At 48.7% G+C, this 16,849-nt stretch overlaps 5 protein-coding genes across 5 annotated transcripts; 2 read left to right on the top strand and 3 right to left on the bottom strand.

Moving 5' to 3' along the window:
- Positions 1-1,335: 1,335 nt before the first annotated feature.
- BDR25DRAFT_16612 (uncharacterized protein) lies at positions 1,336-4,191 on the top strand. The gene is made up of 7 exons (XM_033684095.1): positions 1,336-1,984; positions 2,041-2,105; positions 2,150-2,336; positions 2,392-3,102; positions 3,154-3,162; positions 3,213-3,323; positions 3,377-4,191. The coding sequence occupies exons 1-7, from the start codon at positions 1,376-1,378 to the stop codon at positions 4,073-4,075; spliced, it is 2,391 nt and encodes a 796-aa protein (XP_033548782.1). The 5' UTR covers positions 1,336-1,375; the 3' UTR covers positions 4,076-4,191.
- Positions 4,192-4,210: 19 nt separating this feature from the next.
- On the bottom strand, positions 4,211-5,268 carry BDR25DRAFT_353711 (uncharacterized protein; the record flags this gene model as incomplete). Its single annotated transcript, XM_033695205.1, has 6 exons — positions 4,211-4,285; positions 4,353-4,486; positions 4,516-4,632; positions 4,708-4,934; positions 4,986-5,212; positions 5,236-5,268. The coding sequence occupies 6 exons, from the start codon at positions 5,266-5,268 to the stop codon at positions 4,211-4,213; spliced, it is 813 nt and encodes a 270-aa protein (XP_033548781.1).
- Positions 5,269-5,853: 585 nt separating this feature from the next.
- Positions 5,854-10,438, bottom strand: BDR25DRAFT_259174 (uncharacterized protein). The gene is made up of 2 exons (XM_033686571.1): positions 9,832-10,438; positions 5,854-9,781 (listed from the first exon to the last, which is right to left on the bottom strand). Exons 1-2 carry the CDS (start codon positions 10,163-10,165, stop codon positions 6,105-6,107), a joined length of 4,011 nt encoding a protein of 1,336 aa, XP_033548780.1. The 5' UTR covers positions 10,166-10,438; the 3' UTR covers positions 5,854-6,104.
- Positions 10,439-12,653: 2,215 nt separating this feature from the next.
- On the top strand, positions 12,654-14,739 carry BDR25DRAFT_259171 (FAD-binding domain-containing protein). The gene is made up of 6 exons (XM_033686570.1): positions 12,654-12,989; positions 13,046-13,148; positions 13,200-13,317; positions 13,372-13,556; positions 13,607-14,494; positions 14,549-14,739. The coding sequence occupies exons 1-6, from the start codon at positions 12,691-12,693 to the stop codon at positions 14,720-14,722; spliced, it is 1,767 nt and encodes a 588-aa protein (XP_033548779.1). The 5' UTR covers positions 12,654-12,690; the 3' UTR covers positions 14,723-14,739.
- Positions 14,740-14,827: 88 nt separating this feature from the next.
- Positions 14,828-16,608, bottom strand: BDR25DRAFT_353708 (uncharacterized protein; the record flags this gene model as incomplete). Its single annotated transcript, XM_033695204.1, has 6 exons — positions 14,828-14,981; positions 15,015-15,842; positions 15,911-16,078; positions 16,133-16,414; positions 16,456-16,526; positions 16,582-16,608. 6 exons carry the CDS (start codon positions 16,606-16,608, stop codon positions 14,828-14,830), a joined length of 1,530 nt encoding a protein of 509 aa, XP_033548778.1.
- Positions 16,609-16,849: the final 241 nt, after the last annotated feature.

Below are 16,849 nucleotides of genomic sequence, written 5' to 3'. Positions count from 1 at the left end.
ACACATCTATTCCTTAGCACAGGTGTTTGCGCCAGAGACAAGTAGGATACGGCAGACTGTTATGTGCCGGGTTCTAAATTAGGTAGAGATGTTATTAAAGAGAGAAGCAGATTAGGACGCCTGCCACAGCACGCTTAAGGACCATTTGAGCTGGGTCAGGGCCGTGGCCTTCGTACCAGACAGGCAGCTGGTCACCTCAACATCTAGCGACAGCGCAGTACGGCGTAAGAAGCGGCAGCGGGGACGTGCCGTAACACGGTTGAGGTCTATTCGAGCTCGGTCGGGCCGCGGCCTTCTCTCCCGACTCAACCCGGTTAGTGTCAGGTCCAGATGACTATACAATCAAGATCTGGGATATTAACGGTGCCTCGTGCCTCCAGACACTCGAGGGCCACTGGAATAGCGTCAAATCAGCAGCGTTCTTTCCTGACCTAACCCGGCTGGCGTCAGAGCTAAATGACGACACAATCAAGATCTAGGATGCTGACAGTCAATCAAGGCCTAACTTTAAGCAAAGATGGGGTTCGGATAATATACAGTCCAGAGAAATTATTATGGCTACCATTAGAGTATCTACCATCATGTTCGACAGTATCCGAGAAGGTGGCTGGTATTGGTACTAGAAGAGGAAAGGCGTGGATATGCAAGGTTGAATGTAAAGCATCCCACAGTGTTGGAACATTTATGTTGTAAAATTCCTGAGAAATGTTCTACCAATGGCAGTGCTCCTAGGGTCAACAAGATATCATCTAATCGACCTTCAGCCAGGAGCCTTAACTTAGCAAGAGATAGCCTATACTCATCTGGGCCATTCTGTAAAGGGTTTTGCGAAGAAATTAGTGAGTGTAATACTATTTCAGTCCATTTCGCGGTTACTTCACCCAAGCCTGCCGTTTCTGGCGAGCATCGCATCTGTGAGGCGCGAGTCGATGTTGAGCAGATTCTATGCCAGAGATAATGTCCATCTTTTAAAATGATCGAATTCAACTCTCATGCCTATATATTACAGCCCTACATGAGCTCTCTGAGTGTAATTTGTTTGCATCGACTATTGCGATGATGGATGAAGCCTCTGTTGAGGGCTGAACGGAAGCCGGTAGAGTAGCTGCAGGTACTAGACTTCAGCGCCGAGTTGCCAATGAATCCTGAAGGTTTAGGTATGATGTTTAGTCGAATTCGATGCGACTGAGCGTTTGAGGGGGATTTACTGGATGGAGAGTCGCGAGGCTAATCTTGCATTGCCAATGAAAAGTCTTGGAAGAGGACTCAGCCTCACCTCACCATGTCCATGCTTACCGATACTAGGCTCCAACTTCGGATTTTCTTTTTTACATTGGAAAAAGGAACCTTCTTTTCAAAACTTAGAGGTACGAATATGTCTTTTCTCCCCCCATCGCAGTCATTGTCGAACGCGCGAGACGATTTTCATAATTTCCTTCAAGATAGCCCTGGTCCTGCACACAGAGCTCAGCCTTTTACAACTGCTGGAAATATACCGAAACAAATAGAGGAAACCGCGAGCAATGATTCTGAGGAGGAATTATCTGATCCTGGTCCATTATATATCACCCAGACATCCACAATCAACACAGGAAACGAGAAGCAGTCGGATGGCTACAAGGCTGAGCTACGGCAAGATGCGACAATAACTAATGTCACGACGACTGAGGAAGAAAAGGGCATGGATTATGAAATGCACTACGGAGCATCACAGCGCAGCGTCAAAGATGTCGTAAAGGAAATTCTTGATGATATTGCTACCCACAAAAACCTTCACGACTGGGATAATAAGCTCGTTGTCACCCCTTTTAAGAAGCTGGAAACAGTCATTCGCAGCCATTTGGCAAGGTGTAGCCAAGAGATGCTGAACGACCTGCTCATCCATTCGTCGGTGGAGGAAGTTCTGTGTGCAGATGGGAAACTACAAAGTACCCCAGCCATGCAGCAAAATGGACAAGTCAATGGTCATTTTTTCTTCTCTAAGGTAAACCAGAGCTAAATTAAAAACAAATGTGCGTAATTTACTCACCAAGGTCTAAGATCGGCGCGGATATGGCTACATCGAAAGGGAAAGATCCAGTGAGTCCTTCCCGAGGTCGTGTCATGTAAGTGCATCACTGGAACAAGAAATGAGACTAATAAATCATAGATGCGTCAAAGAGTGCCAATCACATAATGAGCGTGCAGTCTTATTATGGGTACATGCTCTCTGCATCCGGCTGCAAAATGAAGACAAGGCATACATTCGTAATTTCATTGAACGACATCTCAATCTTAAATCGACAATGGCTACTCCATATCATTGGCAACCTACTTCCGCACCGGAAATTGGCGTAGTAAGTCGGATCCCTTATCTATGTCCATTTCTCCTAGCACTTACATAGAAAATAGGAGCAGCACCAAAAGCACTATCGAAGAGTGTCCATGTCGTTCCACCTCACATATCTAACCATGTCTGCTGTGGATAATCCAGCTGAACGGCAAATCGACATTGATCGAACTCCGCTTTTATCGTTGAATCATGAGAAGCCCGGCGATAATACTAAGAACTATTTTCTCTATAAGGCCTCTTCGTCCACCTTAATGACTCTTGTGATCCCTGAAGAGTCCACTAGCCGAGAAGAGGAGACTCAGTTACTAAAATCACCACAGGGCCTTTGGACAGTACTCATGGTCAACTACCCTCGACAACATTTTGACCGAGAGCTGGACAGGCATCTCACTCCAATCTCCCAATTCATTCGTGGCATAACCGCCGCACTTATCACGCAACGGGATAATGCCGAATCAATATGCGACTTTCTCAGACATGAGCTGCAGTCGTGTGATATAGATGGGCTTTTTGATGACCAACATTTTACCAAATCCAATACGTATCATCGCACGATCCAAGGATGCAGTGAGCTTAAAGACTCACTCGATTCTACTTTTCGATTCATGAAGAAGCTCAATAGTGGCCAGATGAAGGATTTAAGAAGTATTGTACACCCACAGGAGGAATCAGGTGTAGAACACTGGACACGCGAAATGCACGAGGAGATCTTTTCCTTGAGAGAACTGCGAGCTCAGATCGAAGGATTGAACAAAAGAGCGCAAGAAAGCGTAAGCATCTCCACTTAATAATGAGATTCCGGTCAGCTAACGTGTGTGCAGCGTGCTGCTGTAGGAGACAACCACTCATCCCGAAAGCATATTAAGCTGACACTGTGTAGTTGCATAGCGCGACTGCTGTTCTAGAAGGGCGCACTGCCTTGCAACAAGGCCAACGACTAAAAGTGTTAGCGTACCTAGCAACGCTTTATCTACCTCTGACAGCAGCTTCTGTTCGTACATCAAACTGCCTTTCTATTCAGTTTTCTTTCTGACCTTTCGCTAGTCAATTTACAGTATGAGTGTTTTACCCAATTCGGCCTCATTCGCATCCTTCTTTGTCGTCCTCGCTGTGCTGCTGATCCTTACACTATCTCCCAACATTTATCGCGTAATACTGTGTAGACTCCAGTCAATTCGTACAGCTGCTTTCAGGGCTTCTACTCGGAAAGCTACTGCTCCAATCGAGCCCCCAATATCGCCAGAAGCCTCGGCTTCGTCTGAAGATATCATTCCGGAAGCCTTAATCGATCCATTAAAAGTCACACCTCCTTCTGGGCCAAGGAAAAAAAAGCCACGGCTCGTTCGGTATCTCCAAGCCTTAAAACCTCATAGCAATATGTGTCTTCCTCCGCGTCACTCACTTAATGACTTCAAAACTCGCTTTCCCAAACTCGACAGTTTTTTCTACCTTATTAAATGGATATTTTGCGAGATCCCGGAAACAATCGCGTTTTGCTACTTGGTCCCGGAGCTACAGTTTCCGATGGACCAGTACAATCTGTACAAAAGTAGAGGTAGCGAATTCATGAAGAGAGCAGGGTGGAAATGGCATCCGCTGGCCTTCGTCAGGGATGTAATTCGTGCCTTGCTCTTGCCGCTCTGGGCAATTATAGTCATAGTCATACTCGTTTGGCTAATGTTGTTGGTTTTGTTGAGGTTCTTCTTGCACGTTACCCTGGGGTCGGTTAATGTGGGATTTTGAGTTGTGCTAGTAACCTATTTAGGGCTAACGCATCTTTGTACGCTATATCTATCTTAGAGCTCTCCCGAGCACCTCAACCCTACACTATAGCTCAATCAACCTAGCTTGGCTCATCACCTAATTGACCCCTTTCCTCTATACTGGGAACCTCTCTCTATCAGCTCTAACCGTGCGATAGTTCCTTCTCTTCCTCGCTCTCTCTTTCCTTAACTGTCTTTGTCGGCGTTTGGGGTGTTAAAAAGTAGAAATAGTTGATGGGGATCCTCATGTAAGGAACTGTTTCTTGTTCCATCGATAGTACCGCCGTTTTGTCGCTCGTAACATTTGCTAGCCGTGCAGGGCGCCAGTAGCCTGCCGATTTGCCATGAAGATTGGGATTCCGCACGATATCTACCCTAACTATACTTGAATCTCATCTTTTAACAGTGATGAGTAAATACTTGCAAGTGTAGTCTCAACTAGGGAGCCATATGATAACCCGTAATACCAGAACTTAGCATTCTCGACTTTCTTGCCACGGCATGCAGCACGGTATTCAATGAAGTGGAGAAGGTCTGCTACAACAGCAGGCGTATTCCCGTATTAAGCTTCGATATTCTAGCTGGCTCGTATGTACCAATGTCCCTACCTACCAGCAAGCTCATATACTTCTGCAATGCCGGTAGAAAAGTGGGAATCAATAGGCAGACCGAGTATGGAACCGAAGACGGTCTGCGCGGCTTCACTTTCGGGGAAACATGTTAAGGCTAATCCACCGTTGTTCACGCCTCGTGGGTCGAAACCGATGACATTGTATTGGGAGCCGAAGACTTGTTCGGAGAGCGGTGCGCCTTTGAGAACGAAATCGACTCCTGAGTTTCTGGGACATCCAGGATTTATTATTATGTCTTCTACTGATTGGTTAAAGGACGTCTTCTTCATGAAATCAATTATTGTTGTTTCTTGCGCTTGTGTCTTCGTAATGTAGTAGGACCTACTAGGGTGAGAAAGAGCTCCCGATATACCGACTTGACAACTGACTTCCCAAAGACCGCATGTGAAGTTTGTAGCCGCGGGAGGCCAATTGGCAGCCAGACGGTAGCGTGAGGGGTGTCCGAGCCTGCAGCTCTGCATGCTTATAAACTCAACCAACTGTGGCTATCATTGAGCGATCATGTAACCAAATCGCAAAGTTGGTTCAGCCCGGTGTCCATAATAGATTTTATAATGCTGTTATCTGGATCTTATATTAGCTTCGTATACCAAAAATTCGGTTTCATGCCTACTTGATCAAACCCAGACACAGCGCCAATGTCGCGAAGAAGCCATTGTACTAGTGCCGGCTAGAAGAATCGAAAACGAGCAATTTTGAAAACCGATTGAGATAATTAAAGGAAACGAACGGAAGCAAAAGAGGAGAAGGAAAGTTGAATGTTAGAACTTCCACCCAACGGCGATTAAAGCTACTCGAAACGTAGAAACTCGATCTAAATGTCCCGTTAATACCTTATGTAGAATTCCATATCGCCCATTTCATTTTCATACTAGACGAGAATTTCGGCTAGGTAATTATTTGATAGTAATAATAGGCCAGGCCCATGTCGACTTTCACGGTACCTTGTTCAGCCTTACGATTGGTCTGAAGAATGGCCTCTGCACCATAAGGTAAAGTTCAAGTTGATTCTAGAGGCCGTTACCAACACCTTTACGGTCGGAACAAGAAATGCTTGCTGTTTCGGGGTTGTGGAAGCTGTAAACCTGATCTGACCCACTGCAGGAGTGATTGAAAATGGGTAATTGGATTCTAAAGACCAGATATGAAGATTGGTATATTACAATATCTCTTCCCGCTATATTCGTAGCTTGAGACCAGATGGAACATATTGCGCCTGCGCGCCACCGCTGATGCGTGCTTCAGAAGGCTTTCAAACCCCTGGTTCCTTTGTACCTAGTCTATTCAAACAACTCCAAATATATGAACAAAAATCGAAGAAAATCATTACTGGCCTTCCCCATTCGGCGGCAGTAGGCGCACATCTTTAGTGACATCCTAGTCGCTATAGACACCTTCTCCTAGATCTTCCTCATCGATGACATGCTCAATTCGGCCACACTCAGCTTCCGCCTCAGTCTCGCAAATGTCCCTGGAATTGGCTGATTGGCTTGAGCTGGCTTGGCTACTGGGTTTCCTTGGCATCCCAATCCCTAATTCTCGAACAGCTCTTCTCATACTCTCTAGCCTTGCCCTCTCAGTGACAACCATCTTTTTAGCCAGGGCTTTGAGAGATTTGCGTCCCATATTTACTCTGCCTTCCTGCCAGCTAGCAAGCTCGCCCGCAACAACTTGCTGCGTGTATCGAAGTTCTCTCCCAAGACCTGCCAAATCCTCTGCAGCTCTGTCCATTTTCTCTTGTGCGTCTCTTTGTACTCGATTACGTGCATCATCAAGGAGACCCAGTGGCCAACGATCCGACCGGCGAATTGAGAGATGGTGGCGATCAACGGCTTTCTGGGTTGCTGACATGGAACTGATCAGGGTAGAGGGCCGATTGAGTGCAGCGAGGATGGCGGTAGTTGTACTAGATATCGCGTACATGCTGTAGTAAAAGCCTGCTAGAGGGCTTGCCTCGCTCTGTACCATAGTCTTCGTATATCTTTCTAACGCCCTCTGATGTCCCTCTGGCAGGAAAGTGAGAGAATGGATTGCAGTGTTGGAAAGCTTAGCGGCATCGGTGAGATCGGAGGATGCGGAGCGCAATTTGTTGGTCCTTCGAAGAACTGACTTTGAAGCATGATGCAAGGAGCGCACTGATTCGCGGGCATGTTGTATGAAGAGCTCGACTTCACGCACGTCGTATATAGGAGTGAATTCCTCCCGGACGCGTTCCACGCGAGCTTCGGCTTTTCTTCTTGACCTTTCCTCAAGCATTGACGGATCAATATCCGGGACAAGGAAAAATTCCCACACCATCTCATGGGTAGAGAAGGTGGGGTGTATGAGGAGAATCTTCAGGAATGCATCTAGACGGAGTTGGATATCGCGCAGTATTGAGCGAGAAGGCCTTGACGGTATTAGGAAGGGTGAAGTAAGATTGTTGAGAGACGGTAGCCATGACGCAGGATGCTCTTGGCTAAGCCATTTCGCAAGATTCTCGAAGTCGAGAAGAGAGCGACGGCAGGTTGTGACGGTGATGGTCGAATTTCCATTCGGTGCTCCAGACTTCAAGACTAGTCTGATGGTCCCATCTTCCACGAAGAAAGACCTTACTACCGTAGTTGTTCGACCATCGGGTCCAGGTTCAGTGGACAGGAGCACAAGATCGTCTATGCGATTTCTAACCTCGTCATCTTTGGCAAGTTCGACGGCAGTGAGTCCTCGCACATCCTTGACAGATAGATCGACTCTCGGATCCTGGAACAAAACTCGTACGAGATCGGTACGACCGTACTTACTGGCGACCATGAGCGGCGTGAACTGCTTGTCGTTTGGTGCATTGACATCCGAATCGCAGCGGTACAACAGCTTCACCGCAATCTGAGGATCATTGATAATGTGAAGCAGGCTGTTTCCCTTGCCGTCAATATGCTCGTCAAGATGGAGAGGCTGTCCATCGCCCTGGGCCCTTGTCGCAGCTAGAAGCGCTTTGTCAACCATGTCTCTGTACTGGTCGTGGTCATAGGACCTGCAGAGAGCGAACACTGGAGTTTGCCCGTTTTTGTCTTTTAGCCGCCAGGGCACAAGATGACCAATTCGATCAATGAGCTGAGGCTGGTTGAAGAGATAATGCGCGAAGCATCGACCTTTAGAGTCCTGCTTTGCGAAGTAACTGATGGCTACCTCGTCAGGAGCATTATCAAGGATGTATGTGAGAAGCACATCCGTCGTCTTTGTATGGGCGAGCTGAACTGCGGCACTCAGCAACGTTGTTCCCTCATTATTGCAGTCTTCGAGTACGACATCAACGGTGTAGTACTCAGTAAGACTCAGTAAATACTGAAGGGCCTTGTCTTGTTTGCTCTCGACCGCCATCATCAAGACTGATTCTCCTTCCTGGCCTTGCGTTCGAGAAAGCCTCTCGATCGATGTATCCCCTTCAAATACACTTCCACGAGAATCAAGGGTGTTTGTGCGTGACCTGAAAGAATACGCAGACGAGCTGGAAAGGCTTCGCGTATCCATGGAGACCTTCTTCGCCTTCGGACGGTTCGATGGTGGGGGAGTTGGAGCTCGTTGAAAGGGAAAGATGTGTGCTAGAGGGCCATCTTCGCCTCGTCGATGACTGTGCGATGAGCTATTTCGTCTGCGACGAGGTTCATAAACGCCATTGATGGTAGTTCCGCCTAAGGAAGACAAGTCTGCGAGACTGGCAAAGCGGACAGGGCGTAGGTTTTCACAACGATCCTCCCCTATATCTTCGTGATCTATCATATCTTCATGGAATGATCTCTCAGGTTCAAGGACACTCTGCATCGTCGCAATATCCCCAGCCTTCGTCGCTTGCCACAATTTCTTGTTCCGCCGACTCGATTTGCGCAGTCCCCCTGAATCCCTCGCGAGGTAAGAAAGGACTGCCTCAAATGTACTCAAGGCGTATCCCATTTCTCCGCTCTCGACGTCGTCAATGAAGATGAAATGTCGCATGTAAGATAACCGGGCCTGCAGATGTCGCACAGGAGATCGAATGACAACGATGAGAAGCAACGAAACGAGCGTATCGGCGTTGATGGTGAGCATATTGTCCTGCTTCTCAGAATAACTATCTCCATTCGCCGTGGCCTTCGATCGGAGACTACTTGTATCTGAAGAAACGTCAGGCATGGTGATGTGTTTCTGAACTGCCAGAAGTATCTCGACCATCTCTTGAGGACTCCCAGCAACACCCATTTTCTTGAAGATATCCACTCCTTTAGACAATCGTATCGCGAGCTCACGCTTCCCTTTAGAACCATTTCCGATATCGATCCCCACTTGTGAAATATCCACGTCCATCATTTGCCGGATTCGGCCTTCGAGCTCAACGTCATCGAACCTTCGAATAGAGCACAGCCTGGGGAAGAGAATGGTGTGGTGAACCTGCTCGGTGATGTACCGCTCAATCATCCGCTCAACAATCGGTCCAGTCAAATCTGTCGTCGCCCCAAGAAGAGATAGCTGTTGCTTGTCCACCATTTGGAACAGGTCGATCCCCGCAGTGACGGCAGTCTCAAGAGATGTTCTCATCACATCCTCCTCGTCGTCAATCTCCAGGGCCGAGATGAATCCATTTGCTCCGTGAGGCGCGCTGCTATGCAATGAGACAGGTAGACTCTCAGAAGAAGAGATGGAGCCCCTCCTCCGCGAAGTCATCGAGGACCGCCGTGAGGATCGTGATGGGGTGGGCGGCAGCGGTCTCTCCAGCTCTCTTGCGAACTCTTTGAAAAGTCGCTCCAGACCTGGCTGCATCTGGCGGGCAATCATCGGGAAGTGATTTAGCAGGTCTCCGAAAGACTTGACCTCCTTCTTTCGCGGCATGGATGCGCTTGCCCCTCCGGCCAAGCCCGGGCCCGCCAGATCTGAGGGATCAGCATCCTTGGTGCCTGGCAATGTAGCAGGTATGATCGGAGTGGCCTCGTATGTCCCGATCAAAGGCCGCGAAATGAAATAGACCAGCCAGGGCGGAGCATCAAAGGCGTCCGGATAGAAGATGGTGTCGCTCAGCAGCTGAGCTTGGTTCAGCGTTTTGAAGCCTTCAGCACTTGTCAGCCCCACACTCGACTCGCGCACAGCGCCCTCGTACCTTTATTACTGTAGACAAAAGCGTCCTTGATGATGACGGTGCGGCCGTTTGCTGTCGAATACTGCTTGGCCTTCCCCCGGGTCTCCCTGAAGCTCGATCCGTCCTTGATCTGGTTGTTGGGGCCTACGCCGCCGGGCACTCGGAGGACATGGCTGGCGAGAAACTCCTCGGAGCCGCTCAGATCGGCGTACGAGGCATTCGTGTCGCGGTCGCGGGAGCTGAGGAGGACTTCGGTAGTCGGGACTAGGAGCACGTGGTGGTGCACTGGCGAGCACTGGCTGGGAAGAGTGCTACGGAAGAAGGCCCGCAAGAAAGGGTTGAGGACGGGCGGCATTCAATCGACATCGATGGAATCGCGCGGGTGTCTTGATGCGCAAGGATCATGCGTCCTTGCAAGTTGCACCGGGCAAGCCGGCGCTGGCGCAGACTCCGGCTCCTATCGCAAACGGATGCCTGCTGCGATGGCTTGGGGACGGGGGTTGTGGTTGTGGGCGCGGAACAAGCTTCTGTGCGGAGAGAGCTAGCATCAAGAGCTTGCGAGAGCGGTAGCGAAGTGAGTGAGATAGCGTAGCGAGCGCAGCAAGATTTCACGGGCAAAAAGTGTCGGGGTTGGGATGAGCACAGAAAGCTGGTGTGAGAGCTATCGGCTTGTGAATATCGAGCGTCCTAGCGCACGCCGAGACCCGTGATCCCTGCCTCCGCTTACATCATGCCCCAAACATCATCATTCAACCTTCCACACATCGGACCAGTTTGAACAGGCTAGGAGAGCAATTCCTTGCGGAAAGCCCAGTATCCTAGAGCCGGGAAGGGTGCGCAGTGCGTGGCGCTTGCCTGGCCTGGCCTAGAATGGCTCACCTCGTCTGCTCCTCTCGGCGGAGTTCCGTAAGTTGTCTGTCTAGGCACGGCAATCAGATGTCACGGGTGTATAAGAGGCACAGAGCCCTCCGTGAAGTAGAATGACTGCCTCCTTCTCTATCGCTCTCAGAGCGCTGCATCTATGCACCCGTATTCTACCTTGTAATATCTACGATTGAGTGGCTTCGAAGTTCCCTCCAACAATGACAACCACACTCATCGATTACACGAAGCTGGTCATTGTGAGGTATGAATCCTTGGGGGATTTTCAGAAGATGGTAGAGTCCGCGGAGTATAAGAAGACTGCGATGCCACATTGGCTGGCAGCGCTGGAGGATTGGCGATTGATGCTTTGTGATAAGTTGGATATCTGACGGTCGAGAGGAGAGTGGACGTTGCTGGAATGCGAATTCGGAACATTGAATACGACGTAATTGACATCTTTGACCAATTGACAGAGCGCAGAGGAATACACCGAAGCGAATACACGCTTCAAATTGCCATCAATTGCTGTGTTTTATTGTGTTGTTCTCCTGAATGCCGTGTGAGAGGATTAGAGCACTCAAAAAAGACTAAGAAAATTTACGGACAGAGTGATCCCCAACCACGCTGTAGCTTGTAATAGGTTGAGTTTGACCCTTGTTTTACTTGCGTAGGTGTAGGCTTCGAGGAGGCAGTCGAGAGCATTTCCGTCGCGCAATAGGAAGACGGAGATATACCAGGCCAGATTAGAGTTCGGCTCGGTCATCCTTGCAGTCCGCTCGTTGCTGTCTCATCAGCCGACCGATCATCTCAATGAGTGATCGATCTACAGGAGACATTTACTTCAACTCCTCGTTAACGCTAGCGATGAAACAAGGTATCTCGAGGAGGAGTAGTGGAAAATCCAGCTGTTCGACTGTTGTTCTTACAGTGCCGTTCGAAACTCCTCCCCGGCGCTCCCGCTGAAACTCCCGCACTAACTCATTTCGGATTCAGAATGCAATGTGTTCGTCATCTTTGTGCTTCAGACCTCGTAAAGACTTCACCTTCCAGCCATCAATAATTCTTGCATTGCGTTATCGGAGCCACGAACTCGCCTAAGCTTGAGTGCTGGCCTGCATACATACAGGGCTGAGGAAGCAATCCGCATCCCAGCCTCCATCAACCCCCATGTCTTCTTCCAAATGGCACCAAGCTAACCGAACGACTACTGTCATTCCATGAACATGCGACGGTTATCTCGACATCGAAAGATCCTCGGTGCAAAGGACAACATATGCCTCAGAGATTGCGGGACAGAAGCATAGTTATGAACTCCAGATCGCTCAGATTGCATTGGAGATTAGATTTGCTTACCGGGAAATATCAGTACCGAGATCCACAAATTGTTTCACCGCTCAAGACTTATTGATTAATTCCCAAGCGCCCTTCCTCAATCTCAGTCTGTAAATTCGCAGGATTCGTTCCAAGAAGCGTCGGATATTGATCTCGAATGCAGGTACGCCCCGTCCTTGCGACTGTCGTTCTCGAGAAGTCTGCCTTGGTAACTTGTTGCAATTGGAGTACACTATGCGCGGTCTTATTGCTGGATTCAGACGCCATAAGCCACGTTGAATTTATCCGCGAAATCTTGAGCAAACACTCCGGGGCAAAGTATCCAGTGGGTCGGAGCCGAAACACGATTCTAGCGCAGATCCTACCCTTTCAGGCCTTATTCACCCGCCCGAGAACTCGGCACTTGAAGATTCGGGGCCCTAGTCCATGGAATTTATTTGCGGCGACACGGTGACATTAGTCCGACAGGCATCTTAGGGTTGAGCTGCGTGGTACTAATTATTGATGAGCTTGGCCCTGCCAGGGACAGTTCCCGCTCTGACCTAACTATGGAGTATGGGCATGAGCGTTGTTGGTGTGCCGATAGCCCTAGAGTAATAAATAGAGTTCGAGCTGCTGATCTTGTGGGAAGCTCCTCAGCGGCGTCTCCAGCTTTGCTCCTTACTGATCCTACAATTTGCTACTATGGGTCGAACTTCATTCTTTGTTTCGCTGCTTGCAGTGGCCAACTGTGTCGCCGCTGCTCCCTGGAAAGGAGAAATCAAAAAGGAACATGGTGTCACTTATAAGTGCAAGTGCTATTCCGACAACAAATGTTGGCCAACTGGGGCCCAGTGGGCTGCTTTAAATACGACGGTTAGTGGTGCTTTGAGGATTGCTCGACCACCGGGGGCTGTATGCCACAACAACATCGGAAACATGTCTACGTACGACGCGTCGAAGTGTTCTGAAATCACTGCTAAATGGACGGACGAACAAACCATGTAAGGGCTACCATTTCTCGACGTGGTTGCCCTCGAAGATGCTGACTTGGAAACAGGACGGATGACCCAATCGCGAACCTGTGGCCCTTCTATACCAACAACACTTGTTTGCCGACAACGAATCCAAGCGATCCTTGCACACAGGGTTTCTATGGCGAGGTAATGAGATTAGTAGGGCTTTTATAAAATCCACATACTTACAAGTGTCAGTATGTGATAATAGCAACGAAGAAGGAGCACATCAAAATCGGCGTCGATTTCGCGAGAGACCACAATCTGCGACTCATCATTCGTAATACGGGCCATGACTTCATGGGCCGATCGACAGGTAAGTGGCGAAGAAGATGGGGCCTCTTGCGATACTAATGGGACATCATTACAGGGTACGGGTCTCTCATTATCAACACTCACAGCTTCAAGGATGCCACTTTTATCAAGAAGTACACTGGGCCAGGAGACTGGACTGGTAGCGCAGCGACCGTCGGCGTCGGCGTTCAAGGGAGAGAGTTGTACCGCCAAGCATTTGCGCAAGATCCTAAGGTGGTAATCGTAGGGGGAGAATGTCCTGTGAGTAGTTCGCCGACTCTGCGAAATCCACAAGCTGATATCGATAATAGACTGTTGGCTGGGCTGGAGGCTATGTCCAAGGAGGTGGCCATGGACCTTTGTCGACCATTTACGGAATGGGCGCGGACAATGTCCTTTCTTTCGACGCTATCACAGCAAAAGGTGAATATGTTACTGCCAATGCAGAGAAGAACCCAGATCTCTTCTGGGCGCTTAAAGGCGGCGGTCCATCCACCTTCGCAGTTCTTACCTCCGTAACCGTCAAAACATTCCCCGAGGTTCCAGTTGCTGGCACTATTCTCAACATAAACAGTACTCATACCAACGACACAAAGGTGTTTGACGAGGGCTTCCGAATTTTCCATAATCTATCGAATCACTACGTTGAAAACGGCATGTTTGTGTACTTTGAGCTACAGTCTGGCCGTCTGCATATCCAGCCTTTCGTTGGACCAAGGTTAAATGCCAAGCAGGTTAAGGAAGTATTGAAGCCGCTCTTTACGCAGTTGGACGCGAAGAAGATCCCCTATGACACTGTGACCAAGGAATTCCCCACCTTCTTCGAATTCTACATGGATATGTTCGAAGATGAAATTCCCAATCAGAATTCTGTTGTCGGTGGACGTCTCTTCACCCAGAAGGATATCGCCAAAAATGGCGATGAGATTGCGAAGGCGCTCTTGTTCGCCAACCAGCCCACTAACGATACTCTCGGGTTCTCCGTCGGACACATCGTCAACCCTGGACATGGCAACCCCGTTGTAGACAACGCAATCCATCCAAAATGGCGAAACGCAAGTAGCTTTGTCATTACGAACATCTTGATGAGCGGGACTGAAAGCTGGGAGTTAAAGCAAATCAGGGCCGATCAGCAAACAAATGTTGTGGGTGCGGCGTTGAGGAAGGCTGGCCCAGATGGTGCTACTTATGTGAATGAGGTGAGCTTTTGGCGTCGCATGGACAGAGTTGATGATTGCTAAACATAAATCTAGGGCGACTTGAATGAACCGAACTGGCAGGAGTCATACTGGGGTTCAAATTATCCAAAGCTGCTTCAGATCCGGAAGAAATGGGATCCAGAGGGCGTCTTTTATACACAGACGACACCAGGCACGGAGGATTGGGACGTCATCGACTACGGAACGAAACTCTGCAAGAAGACATAATCTCTTCTTCTGCTTACTAGGGTTCAAGAGAACATCATGGAGCATTAATATATTACGCGAATATGCCCTCGAAGTTATATTGGATGCAGAAAATCTCGATAACAATTAATCTGTATGCAAAGTAGCCTTCATTGCGCCTTTTGCCTTCAAATGGTATTGACAAATCATTCGAAAGATCGAAGGACTTGAGCGATACCGAGGGCGACTTGTATGAAGGTCAAAACAAAATGATAGTCCCCAATTTGATTCGTAGTAAGATCTTAGCAGGACTCATGGGTGAAGTAAGCCTTACAAGAAAGTCCAAAAGTGTACTGAATCACGGCGATGTCGGAATATCACGCAGAAGCTCCATGGTTTCGATCCAGATAGATGCGCATTCGATGCAATTGTGTGAGGCCAAAGGTTTTCGAACTCGGTCTGGTCCCAGCGATTGGATTTGGCGTATATTCGGATTTTTAAGGCTGGATCATATCCCGGCCGTGTTGAGTCTGGGTGTTTGATATCACCAAGTGTAGCCGACCCTATCTTCAAAATTCTCAATTGGCGATCCGTTACCTTTCTCGATGAACAAGAGAGACACCGACACCAAAATCTAAGCCCGATAGTAAGCCCTAGATATCTGTGTAGGGGTGAAGGCTTTGTTGAATTGAAGAGGTTTGCATACGATAACCGGATCTCCTCCATTAGGTCGCTTGAGATTCTTACATCCCTCAGGAACTTCTCTGGACTCCCTGAGAGGGCGCTGAGAATCTTGAAGAATTCCAAGTAATGCTTCTTGGCGTGATATGAAAGAAGCAGGTGCTGAGATAAATTGTTTGTCCAGAGAATTGGAACGGCACCAAGGTTAGCGAGGTCGAACGCGTTCAGAATTACGACCGCCAGTTTAAGGGATTCAAGGGAGTCCAGGGAGTGGTATAGGGAAAATTGAGAACTCAAATACCCACTCTTATCCTCATCTTTCCAAGCGTTTGCTGTCTTCACACCTTCTCCAAGGTACCCCGTCTTGTGAGGACCTGGAAGAAGCCCGTTTTGGGTAAGGAAATCTGGTAATGGCCCCCCAAGCGCCAATGGTTCCGAGAAGCCTCTACCAGTATCCAAGTAGTGTACCAACTGTATGTGTCTCGCGTCACCCCTCCGCGGTATAAAATAGCTCTGAATCAAAGTCCACAAGCCTAAGATGAGCAGGACGTATCCACGACTTCAACCTCCCGCATATCGCTCAAGGGAGGGGTATCTTGGAAGCTCGACTGAGCGGAGTTCGCCACGAGGCGTTTGATGTATTGCTTAATGTTGCTAGCCTCAGTTTTCTGCCATCGCAAGGCCAAGCCCCTCATATTTTGGCTGCCACTGCCTGAGCTTTGAAAAAGCTTAGCAGGTGTGCTTCAGGAATTTAATTGCTGTCGCATGAACGTACCTGTAAAATGCTCCACGGCTTCGACGAAAAGTTGAACATAGTCATCTAACGTCCCCTTCCCTGGAAACTGGCTGAGAATGTATTTGATATAGGGATCCTTACCCGTTGCTTCTTGCGCATATCCGATTACAACAGAGAGGTCGTGGAGCATGTCCAGAGATGGCTGGCGATACGACGAGACGGTCGCGGAAGTTTGGGGCCATAAGCACCGATCAGAGCAAGCTACGGTAAAGTGAACCCAATGCGCCTCATTTCCGTAGCTGTAAACGAGGGATTTGCTGTTGCATATTGTCCGAGTAGAGGCGATCCGGAAACTTACAGCATATCGTCGGAAAGGAGTATGTCTGAATGTGATGGAGTTACGGCTGAAGGCTGAGCTGGCATCCCCATCTAACACTGACGATCTCGGCTTGTGGCTCCTAAAACTAAAGACCAACCTCATCACATGTTGAGCCATGCCATTCACTGCCATCCAGCCTTAGAACCTAGATTGTTCCATACATGATTGTGCTCTATTGTTGGATGTGGTAGAGGTTGGATCTATGCTGGAAGATTAGGCTGGCCTGGGATTGGACCAGCAGCCGAACTAAAAGTGTAGCCCCGAAGCTTAATGCAACCGTCAAATCTCATTTCAATCTTTGTCAACACCCAACCCCTTTCCAAAATTGTCTATTTCATTGCTTCGCACTGTTAATCCTTGCTAGAATCAAAGG

Source organism: Lindgomyces ingoldianus, assembly GCF_010093535.1.
Source record: "Lindgomyces ingoldianus strain ATCC 200398 unplaced genomic scaffold BDR25scaffold_12, whole genome shotgun sequence".
NCBI classification, from domain to species: Eukaryota; Fungi; Ascomycota; class Dothideomycetes; order Pleosporales; family Lindgomycetaceae; genus Lindgomyces; species Lindgomyces ingoldianus.
The sequence above is the reverse complement of the archived record's forward strand: the minus strand, read 5'-3'. Positions and strand labels throughout refer to the sequence as shown.

Excerpts from the sequence above, each read along its gene's own strand:
- BDR25DRAFT_16612 (XM_033684095.1), top strand. The coding sequence starts at position 1,376 with ATGTCTTTTCTCCCCCCATCGCAGTCATTGTCGAACGCGCGAGACGAT. Across the intron at positions 1,985-2,040 it reads GTCATTTTTTCTTCTCTAAG|ATCGGCGCGGATATGGCTAC; the intron begins GTAAACCAGAGC and ends CCAAGGTCTAAG. Across the intron at positions 3,324-3,376 it reads TACCTCTGACAGCAGCTTCT|TCAATTTACAGTATGAGTGT; the intron begins GTTCGTACATCA and ends ACCTTTCGCTAG.
- BDR25DRAFT_259174 (XM_033686571.1), bottom strand. The coding sequence starts at position 10,165 with ATGCCGCCCGTCCTCAACCCTTTCTTGCGGGCCTTCTTCCGTAGCACT. Across the intron at positions 9,782-9,831 it reads TTTTGTCTACAGTAATAAAG|GCTTCAAAACGCTGAACCAA; the intron begins GTACGAGGGCGC and ends CAAGTGCTGAAG.
- BDR25DRAFT_259171 (XM_033686570.1), top strand. The coding sequence starts at position 12,691 with ATGGGTCGAACTTCATTCTTTGTTTCGCTGCTTGCAGTGGCCAACTGT. Across the intron at positions 13,149-13,199 it reads CACAGGGTTTCTATGGCGAG|TATGTGATAATAGCAACGAA; the intron begins GTAATGAGATTA and ends TACAAGTGTCAG. Across the intron at positions 14,495-14,548 it reads GTGCTACTTATGTGAATGAG|GGCGACTTGAATGAACCGAA; the intron begins GTGAGCTTTTGG and ends ACATAAATCTAG.